The sequence below is a fragment of the Thermobia domestica genome, chromosome 16 (assembly GCF_964235325.1).
Source record: "Thermobia domestica chromosome 16, izTheDome1.hap1.1, whole genome shotgun sequence".
Taxonomy (NCBI): Eukaryota; Metazoa; Arthropoda; class Insecta; order Zygentoma; family Lepismatidae; genus Thermobia; species Thermobia domestica.
In genome coordinates, this window is record NC_137469.1 from 92877430 (window position 1) to 92890394 (window position 12965).

The 12965-nt window shown below is 35.7% G+C and overlaps 1 protein-coding gene across 3 annotated transcripts in view; it reads left to right on the forward strand.

Moving 5' to 3' along the window:
• Positions 1 to 1361: 1361 nt before the first annotated feature.
• Positions 1362 to 12965, forward strand: part of Skp2 (S-phase kinase-associated protein 2) — a 73724-nt gene continuing 62120 nt past the window's right edge. For 2 of the 3 annotated variants that reach the window (XM_081742749.1, XM_081742751.1), the window contains exons 1-2: positions 1362 to 1493; positions 10032 to 10345. In XM_081742749.1, the coding sequence (XP_081598875.1) occupies positions 1420 to 1493; positions 10032 to 10345 (388 nt within the window). In that variant the 5' untranslated portion in view covers positions 1362 to 1419. Of the gene's footprint in view, positions 1606 to 10031; positions 10346 to 12965 lie in introns of all 3 variants that reach the window. The other variant, XM_081742750.1, reaches the window with a different exon arrangement.

A 12965-nucleotide genomic window follows, 5' to 3' on the forward strand; every position in this document is an offset into this window, starting at 1 on the left:
CTCGTATAGGTACAAAGAAACAAACGATTTGTAAGTTACGAGGGCTTCAAGTTCTGTTGATTTTTTCAATAATCTGCAACATAAATCAATAAATAATAGTTGCCAGAAAAAAAAACATGAAAAAGAACGATGTTTTTTATTGAAAAAACTTCACAGAAAGAAACCTTTTTTTTTTTACAACACTACCTGTAAGACACAACAATAAGAGGACAAACATTAAAAAATTGCATTGTAAAATTAAAATCATCAGTTACAGTTCAGTACTCAACCATTCATCTATTGAAAGCAATAACTAAAAAGTTACATTTACACTTACAAGAAGCATACAGGGCCTAGTATGAGTAGATAATGAATAAAATATATTAGAGGCATGTTCAATGTCTCATTCGAAGGGACACATAATGGTGAACAACTTTAAAGGAGTGTTGAGGCTGTAATTTCGTTACAAAGTCACATAATTACTCCGTTTGTTATTATGACTGCCGCCAATGATCAGCAACGACGGCCCTATTGGATTTAACGACCTTCCAGACTGAATATTCTCGAGGAATTTTTCAGGTTTGCTTAGAATATGCTCAGCATCATTTTGGCGCATGTATAATTTTTATTGCAATTTGTTCAAGGTCAATTCTTATCTTGACGGGACTATTAGTCCCACCTGTTCAACTTCTGGCTGAGCCTTGCTTAACACTCACTGCTTGTTTGAAGTAGATAGAGAGCACTACCGTGGTCCTCTACCTATATGGGTATGTGTGATGATAAAATATTAATACATAACTGAAAATTTTCTATTTTAGTACGAAGAATAGTTATAATATACGCAAATAATATTATAATGTAAATTCCTTATCAAGATCGAATGCTAATAATTAGTCTATAAAATAAGATTCATATAAGAGCAGTGCTATATTTTGCAATTTTTGCTGCCCAGGGTAATAAGATAATACCTCCCCTTTAATATTAGGTAATTAGGTACTGGAATAAGAATCCCCGAAATAACGATTGGCCGTTCAGGTTCAGGTTCAGGTTCAAGGTATTTTCCTTCCTTATACCGTGTCACATAAGTACGTGAGAATATTACAAGTAAGATACATTTGTTGAGTAGAGGGGGATCATTCCATACTAGTCTTCTCAAAATTCTTCTTACAACAACGCAAAGTAAAAAAAAAAAAAGCAAAATGTCATAGCTAATTATAACTAAAATGCCGATTATCGCCGCTAATGTTGCGTTTTACCACAAATATTATATTTTTAGTGCCTGCATATGAAAATGGCTAGATTTAGTTATAAAATGACTACATTGGCAACGCTGTTAATGATATGTAATTTACACGATTTTTGATTGGTAGTTGGATGGCGGGAAGAACCAATTAGATAGAACATAACAGTTTTAGCCGATGCTCAGCACTGCGCCAAAAAATGAAAGGTGGTAAAGTGTTTGTTTCCAATATTTCGGACTCATCGGAGAGTAATGAATTCAAAGGGAAAGAGAAGTAAGTTCACATATTGTTTTCGTTTCCTGTGTGTTTACATGTGTGCCAAGAGAAATGGTAAAATAAATTCTATTTACGTGTTACGAAGCTGAAACAAGATTGACGGAATGGTGTATGTATACACAAACAACGAAGACTTGTTACTAATTTAATAAGAAATCAACTATTTTCTGTTTAAAATTAAGTAGAAATAGAAATAATTAAGTAGTAATATTAAGAAGAGCAACTATAGTGTTTACTTGACAGTTGATGTGCGGATAATTCTTTTCCAGGTACAATTTGAATAATTACTTTATTAATATTTTTAATTTGGTATATGCCTACGGTTGTATTTGCTATTTCCTATATGCAGTTGTTGTTTCATTGTGAAATAAGAAATAAAATCTTTCATTTTAACGTTCTACGATAAAGATGATGATTACGGCAGTGAATGATTTATGCGAGAATTGATGGAATGAAATTTTTGAGGAAGTTGGAGTGTCCCCTTGAAAACCCACGGCTACGATGTTGTACACTACAAACTTATTTCTCCAGTGATCGAACCAGGGCCTCACGCACCTGGAATAAGCATTCTACCACTGAGCCACCGATTTCCCTCCTTGTGAAGTAAAATCGCGCCATTAATTTAAGAGGTTCGTTACATTATTCGTTATTTCATCCGGACACTTACAAATCCATGTATGCATGTTCAGGACAGTACAGGAGAGAAATATAATACAAAATACATTTGGGTTCCGTTACTAGCCTCCCTGTGCCGAAATTACGAACTAAGTGAACGAAACCAAATGTCATATTAGCTTCCTCGTATTTATGTGGATAGGGTAAACTTAGGATCAATTCCTGGTAGGAGCTCATGTTCAGATTCGATGTTAAGCTGTAGGTCTACGTCTCATATAGCCTCGTTTCTGGTCAAGTTTAATCGCACGCGTTTTGTAAGATAGGTAAAATTCAGTACTGGGCATACTAAGACATGAGTATCGAATTTCTGCAGGCGAAAGAATTAATTAGTAAGTTATAATGTTTACAGGTGCAGGGTTACTAGCTTAAAACCATTTCAAGTGATTTGCGACGGTTAAAATAAGCGATTGCATATGAAAGATGACTTGTTGAGATATTTTCTGCCAGCGGAGTGTTTCTGCACAATGGGCAAAGTGTATTTTATGTTTAGAAGTGTGGCGAAAAGTGTGAAACCATTACAAGTGCTCCTGTCATTACGAAACCCCCCGTATTTTCATTAGCCTCTCTTACTCATATAACCACCGTCGCTGACACGCCTTCCCCCTTCAGATGCGCCGTCATAACTTAGGTTGCATTCGTAATTCTTATTGCGGCATTTATTCCAAAGTTGGGCGTCCGCTTTCGCCACGTTTTTTCGCTGTTATCTCCTCTGTACACTTTGTGTAATTTGTTATTAGATTCATTAATTCGTGCTCTTCACAAACTTTTAAAAAAAATTTGCTCGTTATCAACGTATTGCTTCACAAATGTTAAAACTGTTAGTTCATTGCCCTTGTACATTCGCCATGTTCATAACATAAATGCTCGTTTCTTTCCCACAATGCAACTGTTTGGTTACCTTGCGCCAAGTAGTTCCCTCCGCTCGCTGTATAGTCCCATATTTATAGCCGCATATATATAACAAATAAACAGATTTTTCGAGACTTTTATATATTATCAAGCACACAAACGATCAAATTATCCATATCTTTCCTGTAAATTTTAAAAATTTTGCTGGAAACGGACGCCCAACTTTGGAATTTAACCCTTGTGCACAAGTCGTAAAAGGATTGTAATTTTGTAGTTATGCTAAATCTTCTATCGTCATGTCGCCCAGCGCAATTTTTTTGGGGGGGAGGGGTTATAAGAAGGAAGTTGGGGAAAGAATTCAAGTTTTCAACAGTTATTTCGAGTGGTGTACCTAAACTTGACATGCGCGCGCTTCTGTGCGAGAAGCGAAACTTCGATAGAATACGATTTAATTTTGCATGAAAACGTTCAAGGGAACCACCAGAAGTATTTGTTGAAAAATTACAGTTCTTTCGCGGTTTGCATGTAAATATGGCATTTGGACATAAGCCATGTAAACTACAGTGCACAAAATCACAAACCAATATGTTTTACATGTCTGCTAAACAGCACGAATGCTATTTAACTGTGCCAGAGCAGGGGGGAAACTGTAGCGCTTGTTATGGTTTCATACTAGGGACGTTACACTTTTTTTTTTATCAGGGTTGGGGAAAAGTAGCCTGGTGAGTCTTTTTTTGACAAAATTGGGTTTTGTGAAATTTTGTTTGTAAATTGCACATTCGTATTTAAAATACAATTTAAAGATTAATGTTCAGTTGTATACGTGGAACTATAGAATTTTCTTGTCTTACAAAGGGAATCCGTGAAGCCCCATCTACGTTTCGTGAGTCACGCATTGCACCATTGGCATTTACCTGAACTTATATTTCGATTTCTAGAAAGAAAGGAAGTAGATAATTTTGTAGAGTGACAAAGAGATGGGTAATTCTATACAATATAGAGTTAAAATTTCCTGTTAAGCCCAGAATATGTATATGTAATATATAAGTAGGAAAAGTTATCTTATTTTAGGAGTTAGGGATCTCAAGCCCTACAGATGAGGTCTTTTTAAGGCATTACTGCTGTATCGCCGGACCAATTTGAAAATCGAAAAAAAGTACCAAAATGTACTGCATTCGGTTATATTTGGTTGGATACGTTAGATTACGTTATTAGGCGTGTAGTTTTATTTTACGGATCCATAGTATAAGTAGGAGTAGGAGTAGTAGTAGGAACGGGTTAAAAGCCCGCGCAGGGATTCGTTGGGTTCTGTTCTCGACATGAAATGGGCAAATTAAAAACTTGCCCAAATTTTTCTGTGCATTTTACAGTTTATGGATCCGTGTAATAAAACAAGTGTACCTCTCCGAGAAATAGTCCATCCGCCTCCACATACAGTGCCGCTTACAACATGAAAAACAATCAGCAAATACAATCACTTTCTTAACTTTTACTATTCCCCTTACCTGACTTTCACTCATTCTTCCTCACAAACTTAAATTCTCCAATTGACCCGGTAAATTTCCTAAAACTGGTCCGGCGATACAGCAGTTAACCCCTTCGTAAATATGCCTCTGAGTAATTCTCAACATTCCCCACAACCCATGCATTCGAATACCCCAACTAGAAAGATTTCTGTAAAAGAAATCCTGCTTATCAAGGTCGTCGTTGACGTACTATTCCAGTATTTGCCTGGTGTCTTTTGAGAAAAATAAACGATCTTTCTGTTGGAGCGTCTGGCCCAGAAATTTGAATTCTGGGTGTTACCTACTTGCAACCATCTAGTGGTCCCGCTCAGAAGTTGGTTATATTGGTTGGAATCCAAAAGATGTATTCCAAATTTCTTGCCAAGCTTCTATCCTTGGAGCATAAAATTTTCTACTTTTTAGTAGGGAGGCCATACTGTTAGCTGCTGGCCAGGAAAATTAAAAAAGGAAAAGAAACTTCCCATACAAGACCAAAACTTAGGGGAAAAGCTATCGGTGTAAAGCATATTGCAGTATGTAAAATATTCTCTTTTGAAAGGTTTTAGCCACTTGCATTTTGTTGTACGTGCATCGTTGCCATTTTAGTTTGTTAAAGCTGTTTCAGAAAGCTACAGCTACTGATTTATGTACCTCGTGAAGACACTTGTGCTCTTGTCAAGAATTTGTTAGTTTTCGTAACGTCAGTGAGTTTAGTTCAAAACCTGTTGATGGATGAAAAACTAGAAAAATTGGAAACTGAAACAATCTATTTTCCTGCATGAAATGAGATGATTTTATCAGAAGCCCACACAGTACGTCTTTTTGAAACTACCATTGACCAAGTTTATCGTAACGCATGTGGAGCATTGTCTTCTACAGCATTCCGTCACAAAATTAAGTGCAAATTACTAAAAAGTGAACATATCCTAGATTTATTTACTTATTTGTAAAGATCCAAAGAATAAGGAAGCAAGACGTGAAGTTCCTTATGTGTTTCCAGAAAGAAAAATACCCAGGAATGATAATTTCTGGCCAAACATAACAATAAGCATTGTGCAAATTGCGGAAAATTGCTTCACATCTATTTAAAAAAAAAGTCCAGTTACGTGAGCATATGTAGAATGTGTGTATATTAGTGGTCCTGCGTACTCCTACTTTTTTTTGACCAAAAACTAGTGATTTTTATTATTGAAAGTCTTTTAAATTCATGAATGTGTGTGACCTAATTTACTTTTTTCACTGCACATATTTGTACCACAAAAAGCACACTTTAGAACAACTATATACCAAGAAATGTAGGCGAAAACCTTCCTTTCACCCGTAAAATACAACTACGTTTAAAATGCTGTTCCAAAACATACTAAATTACCACATATCAACCTTTAGTAAAGTTTAAATGCCATGACTGTGCCTAAAAATGTAGTGAAATATATAACAGAGGATTTAAATTTGTATGTTCAGCCAAAGACCATCTTTAGGGACTTCATTTCACAGCTGCTTAAAATGATGTGTTTATTAATGTTAATTTATGCTGTATTGATTTTTTTTTTTTTTTTTTTTTTTTTTTTTTTTTTTTTTGTAATAAGCAACATCAACCAAGAATTAAAAAAATATAAGAGAATTTCGCAAATACCTTGATGCAAATAAATATTAGCGTGTCAGATCAGATAAAGGCAGTTTCATTATTATATATTGGAATGCTAAGAAAAATTACTAAACAAAATTAATAGTTTTGATTACGTTGTCGTAGCTTTTAATCCACTTTCGGAAGACACTAGGAAAGGTAACCTATTAGAAAATAATGTAGCAAAACAATTTTCCATAGATTCTTCTGCATTCATGGTTATTTATGGATTGCGTTAACTATAATCTAGAATAAAAAATCCCACTTACCTAATATCAAATTAGTTAACTGAACATAAATCACTAAAAAGTTTAAACACACCATCGATAAAATCATAATGAAAATCCGGTGCTCAAGTGAAGCAGCAAATTTAAAAAACCAAGAACCACAAACAGTTTCAGCGAGAAGATCTCGCTATCGGGAGTACATTCTTTCAAAGGTTCGCGTTGCTCGAAGAATATTTTTTTTCCAAATCTTCCTCCTCGTAGAAATTATGGTTGAGATTTGATAAAGATTTTTTTTCAATGGTTTCCTTGCACTATAGCCTTCCCATTACGAACATTTGGAGTTGAAGTAAAGAAACGTCGGCAGATTGTGCGATAAAATACTAAATCATTCCACCACTTTTGTCCTGAATAGCGTGTATGAAACCAATTGTCTCTGTTTGTTTGAAACAATGGCATTTGATATCTTATGATTGTTTTGACTCATGGACGATGGCAAGAATTTTTCGCTAAAACTGTTTGCTATTACTTTTAATCGAGTGCTTAAGATGAGTACCAGACTTCATTATAACTATTTACTATGCATCCTTTTGTATTATTAAGTACCATCAACTGCAGCCTAACTGGCGAAATATTATGCCCTCGTATGGTCGAATGGCCAGCACAAGTGTTGTCAATGCGCGTCGTTTGGGTGCGATTTCTGATGGGTATATTTGATTCATATCCCACTTTAAGTAAATGGCCTGTCTCGTGTAGCCCCGATGTGAAAAGCGACATTACACTCTATCACCGTACCAAACAACGCGAAATTTTGAGAAATCTTCCGAAGCAAATTTCTCTCAAGAAGAAAGACTCGGTGAATTTCCTAAAAACAATTAAAATAAGGAACATACATCTATCTATCTTGCATTATATATTTCACTTGTTACCTTTTATATGTTTCAGTGTAAAATGATCAGCGTGCTTTGTCTGGAGTTGTACAAATAATGTTGTTCCCTCTCCGTGATACTAGCGTGGAATATGTAGCTAAGTTATGAACGAATGGTCGTATCACGGAAAGGAAATGTTTTCATACTGAACGAAGGTTCGTACGTGGGATTTATTAAAAACAACACAGGAGGGAGGATCCTAAGCTTGAACCTAATTGCTAGTGATGTGTTGGCTATTCTTTGCTTCAGTAGGCTAATTAATTGTAGCCTTTCTGAATGGCTGTTGTTTGATTTAATTAGATAGATTAGCATAGGCTAATCGTGAGACTTTTCTTGAAACTTGGACGATGTTAGCGAAGGCCAGATTTGGGCTAGACGGGATGTCTTTTAGCGGTACGTGACGTTTGGGCGCGAGTTAAATTAAAAAGTCATTATGTTAGGCGCTGAGTACTAAGTTCGAATCAAGATCGAACACACATGGTTCGAATCTAGATTACATGGTGTCTACTGTAGTGGAAGTCCCTGAATTATACTGGATTTTGTTTTACATACTAGAAATACTGGAATTTTAAAAGTCTAAAAACTGAATTAACAATTAAATTTTGTAAATTTAGGTTTCAGCCAAAGTTAAGTGAGCTTTTTATTTGATAGTTTTTCAAGCCAAAGGTAAGTAGACCAGACTAAAGCCTGTGACAAACATCTTGGCATTTCAGCTAAACGAATAAAACGCAAACTCTGACGCGACGTTGCCAAGTGGTAAAGGGGTGTGGCTATGGCTAAGCAAACTACAGCGCGATCAGGTGAGAGGGAATAGACGTGGATGTGTGCAAAATAAACGTGGCAATACTGCTGGCCTCTCATTTGCTAGCAGCATTTAAAGGGAACTTGGAGCGCCGCCTTCAAATGCCATTACATACATAGTGAGCTTATTCCATTAAAAAAACTTAAAGTAGGCCTTCTACTGTAGTTATGCAATAAGTGTGAATGTCACACACATTTCTAGTGGTTAATGACCAACATATGTACACTTAACTGTTATTTTTCACTTTGAAATCGTTCTTTTTTTTTTTCCTTTCGCCACTTTCTTTAATGCAGATTAAATGCTTACAATGGGGCGAAAAAAAAGTGATACCAGAAATACGGCAAATGCAGTTCCTAAACTCAATGTCTTAGACACCCATGTATGCGAAATATGTCTTAAGACACCCTGTATGCGAAATATTTTTACCTCAACTCGATTAGGATTTAGGATTTTTAGATTTCTGGGCTCCCGGCATCTAAAGCCATTTAGCCCGTCACGTTTGAGGGAGCACACTATTCGGGGAAAGGGAAGGAAGAAAGGATTGGGGAAGGAAGGAAGCGGCCTGGACCTATAAATTAGATACCAGCCCGGCATTTGCCTGGTGTGAATGAGGAAAACCTCATTCAGGGTGGCTAGGTGGCCTGAAAGAGCGTGTTACACTTTTTCGACCGAGTGCCCCCACCGGGAATCGAACCCGGGACCGCTCGCACCGAAGGCGAGAGTGTTAGCGACTACGCTACGCGGGGCCACTTCCCTCAACTCGAGTGCGCGGAAATCTTTTATTGGTAGTTCTTTATTGGACTTAAGCAAGAGAAGAGTTTGGCAAACGTAATACGAAAGAAGACAAATTTTAATATTCATAAGTATGTAATTATTAACTTTTTTTAAAAAAAAAATACAAAAATTAAATCAATATGTTTTAATTAATATTGAGAAAATTATTAACAGTTCGTCTGATTCCTTCATTTCCTAGCTTTCTTATACAATACAAAAATTAGATCAACATTAGGTCAGAAGTACAAGAATCGTGAACAAGCGAAAAATCAATCCATGACGAGGTTAGGCAACAAATGCCACAAACGCATTAAACTATTTAATTTAGATGAATAAATAAGATATAGAAAATATACAGATAAATGAGGTGAGATAAAGATAGAAGTATAGGAAATGTATATATATTTTGATTCGCGTTTAGTTTTCAGTGCCTAGCTTACTTTATATGTCGTAAATTGTGATTTTTACTATGTACCTCGCGCCCAAACGTCCTGTTCCGTCTTTTAGCTTTAAAGTTTTAGGTTGCGGGAGCGCACTACTTGTTCCCATAAGAGATTTTTTTAATTTTTAGACAGCGTCCATCTATCATCACGTTTGTCCACAATCTTCGATTTTTCATAAGGTTTTATACTCGGAATGTTGCTGAGGCATCTGACCTAATTTGCAAATCAATTGGCGTAATCTGCACTCGAATAAACCCACGGATTTTAGTGTTATGGAGTTAGCTTATGAATCTGTCCACACATTACAACTAGACCTACATAAGAAAATAACTTCTATTACATAATTTTGTATTCAGCTAACTACGATGTTAGCACACACGTTTTGCATTACATTCAAAACATAATACAGAACTTTAAGTCCATTTTTAATACATGAAAAGAAGTGCTGTCGTTTCTTCCACGTTAGAAAATAATAGGAAAAACAATAAAACTGATTGATAATTTTTGGATTTAGAATTGTCCATAATACAATAATTTGTGATTTGAGTTTCAAGAAAATCGTATGCTGTGTGTGTATAGATGTATTTCTAAGGTATCATTTACAGGAAAATTATAAATAAAATAATTTGTCTTGGCTCTTATCAAGTGATATTTTTCTTAACAGAATGTTATTATGTTACAATGTACTATGTTAATATATATATTTGTAGCAAAAGGATGAAGCTGGAAAAGAAGTCGGGACGAGACAGCTGCTCGCAGTGGAGCAGCGAGGATAGAGTTTCTCCGGAAATATTGGAAGATATGGGAGTTAGTATGTTGGATGAAGATGACACATCAGATAAGACTTCACCCAAACCGCGTAATTTATCTTCAAAGTCCGGTACACCCTGTGAAACCGCAAGCCTTAATGGCTCAGTTGTTGATCAGTTATCAAGCAAAACCAAAGGCATAGAAATCGTTGGGAATCAACTCTCTGAGGATTTTCTTCTATATAAAAGAAAGAGGAATTGTGGAACAGGCGAAGGTGCGTATCAACAAGTGGTCAATACTTTACTGAATAAATAATTCAAATAGATTAAGACAGTGTTTCTCAAAGTGTGGATCGCGACCCATTGGTGGGTCGCGAGAAGTTTTTCCTTTGAGTTGTGAAAATTGTATTTGCATGCAGAAACATATGTTGTAAAGTAAGTACTATCAGTAGAGATGCTGGGTTAGGATGGAAACAGAATGGGTGAGTCAAAAGATGTCATGGAGTAGGGCATTGCATTCAGAATAGTGTTAGCTCTGTGTTACCTTTCTATGTAAAAAATAGAAATATGATTTACAAAATTTAATTGGTTTGAAATACCACTATTTCATAGAATGACAAAAGGTACTTGAATAAAAGTAGGTGGGCCACAAAGTACATTTTAATATTTAATGTGGGTCGCGGTAACAAGTTTGAGAACCACTGGATTAAGATATTCTATATTACAATGTATGCTATATGTACCAACCAGAGATGTAAGTTAATATTTTCACGTTGCTAAAGTGGGCATGGATTTCATGAACGTTACACTTCAATGTCTTTCATTTTCAATACATAAGTTACTCATAGCTTCAAATATCTATTTAATTCAAATATCTATTTGATAATTGTAATCCCCAGTTTTTTTTTTTTTTTCCTTTTCACTTCCTTTACTTCCCTTCTAGGTCAAATATCAAAGAACGATGAAATTCATGTCTGATTATTTTAAGTGAGGAGTCAATATACCAATTTACCAATTTTCATGTTAACCTTTAGCAATTCCGAGATATGAGGATTTTAATATAATAATTGCCAACTCTATTTTCTCCCTTCTTCGTCGAATTTCGAAAAATCTTCTTTAGTGATACTTTACATAAATACTATGCACTGTTCAGTTTCCAAGTTTTAACTTGAGCGGTTTGACCTGGGCGTCAATCAGTCACTCACTCAGGATTCCTTTTATAAATGAGTGGCTCCGGTGAACATAATGGTATTTCGGCGAATTGAGTTATTGGGTGGAATGGGTTGGAATTAAACCATAGAACAGTATGTAGATAGTTTAATTTCGGAAATGTACTTGCAGATGGCAGCGGGAGCTTCTTTGGTATGTGTCATTGCTAAGGCCCGGAAGTTTTTTTTTAATACGAGTTCCCGAAGACTAGGCTTAACATAATATATGTTCATTTTGGGTCATTGTAGGCCAGAAAATGGTGGATTTTTTTTTTTTTTGCCTTTTTCGGCGGTTTTTTTTATTAATCTTTTAAAAAGCTTATGTGTCTTAAGTTTTTTTTTTTTTTTTTTTTTTTTTTTTTTTTTTTTTTTTTTTACTTCATCTTTGGACAATAAATTTGCTGGCCATTAACTCGAATCACCACCACCTCTTAAACATCTTTTCTTTAGTAAAGAAAATTCCAAAGAGAAGACAGTCTTCAACGACTGGACTAATAAGACCAGATATGCAACAATCACAAGTAAGATAAGGAGGCGTAACAATGTCCTCAGCAAGGGAAGTGAAGGTGGGGAAGTTTTCTTATTTTAGTTCGGACTTCAGTTTGTGGAAGGACAGACCGTTAACATGCCTAAAATTAAACCTAAGAAAACTTCCTTTTTGCGTCAGTTTGTGTCTGAATTTGAAGCAGAAATTATTTCTACAGATGGAAATACTCTTTTCAGCAAATATTGCGAAGTGGAAGTGAGTGCAGAAAAAAACGATTCCATGTCCAATAGCACGTTGGACGTGAAAGCAGTTTTCCGGGCTGTGGAGAAAAAGGAAAAACAACTTATATTAGGACAAAGTACTAGTGGACATTCTAAGTCTTTTCCGTTTCACAAAGATCTTTGCAGTGCCTTAGTTGCAGCGAATATCTCGTTGGCAAAGATAAACAAGTAAACTTCCGAAATGTTTTTGGAGCAGTATACAAATCAGAAGATTCCTGAAGAGGCAACCCTCCGAAAGGAGTATGTGCACCGCTACACCCTTTCTTTCAACTGTATATTGTATACAACCAAAAGCTTGTATCTCTTGAACATTATATTCATTAAATATGTAATTCTAATTACATTGGGACTTATTTTTACGTCCCTTTTTCCAGTTTTTAGGTCCTTTTTTTTAAAGATATTTTTAGGTTTCTTATCGGTACTTTGTGGGCAATTTTTAGGTTTTCAACTTCGAGCCCTAGTCATTGCATTCGATTGCATGGCAATGTTGAACCTTCGTTCACAATTTACTTGAAAGTTAGAAAATGTAACATACCATAAGTTTTTCCGAGCCGTTCATAGAAATCGATATAATGAACCATATAGATTACTGTTCTCCACTTTTGTATTTGAACTTAAAAATCAAATATGTGTTTCCTCTTAAAAACTATTAACTGAATTTGCATGCCAGCACACTGGGCCAGTCCGCCACTGGTGTACAGTGTGAATCGGTCATAGTGAATGTGCGCTAGGAACACACAATGGTCCAGAGAACACATATGAATGATGTGATTGACGGTCGGATCATCGGTAGATTAGAAGTGGAACAAAGTCAGTAGTGTGAGTTTTGGGACTTGAATGCTACTTGGAGTGTTAATGTGGAATTAAAAACATTAAACAGCAGTATGCTGGAGGTCGTTGACGAGCAAAAATACTGCGT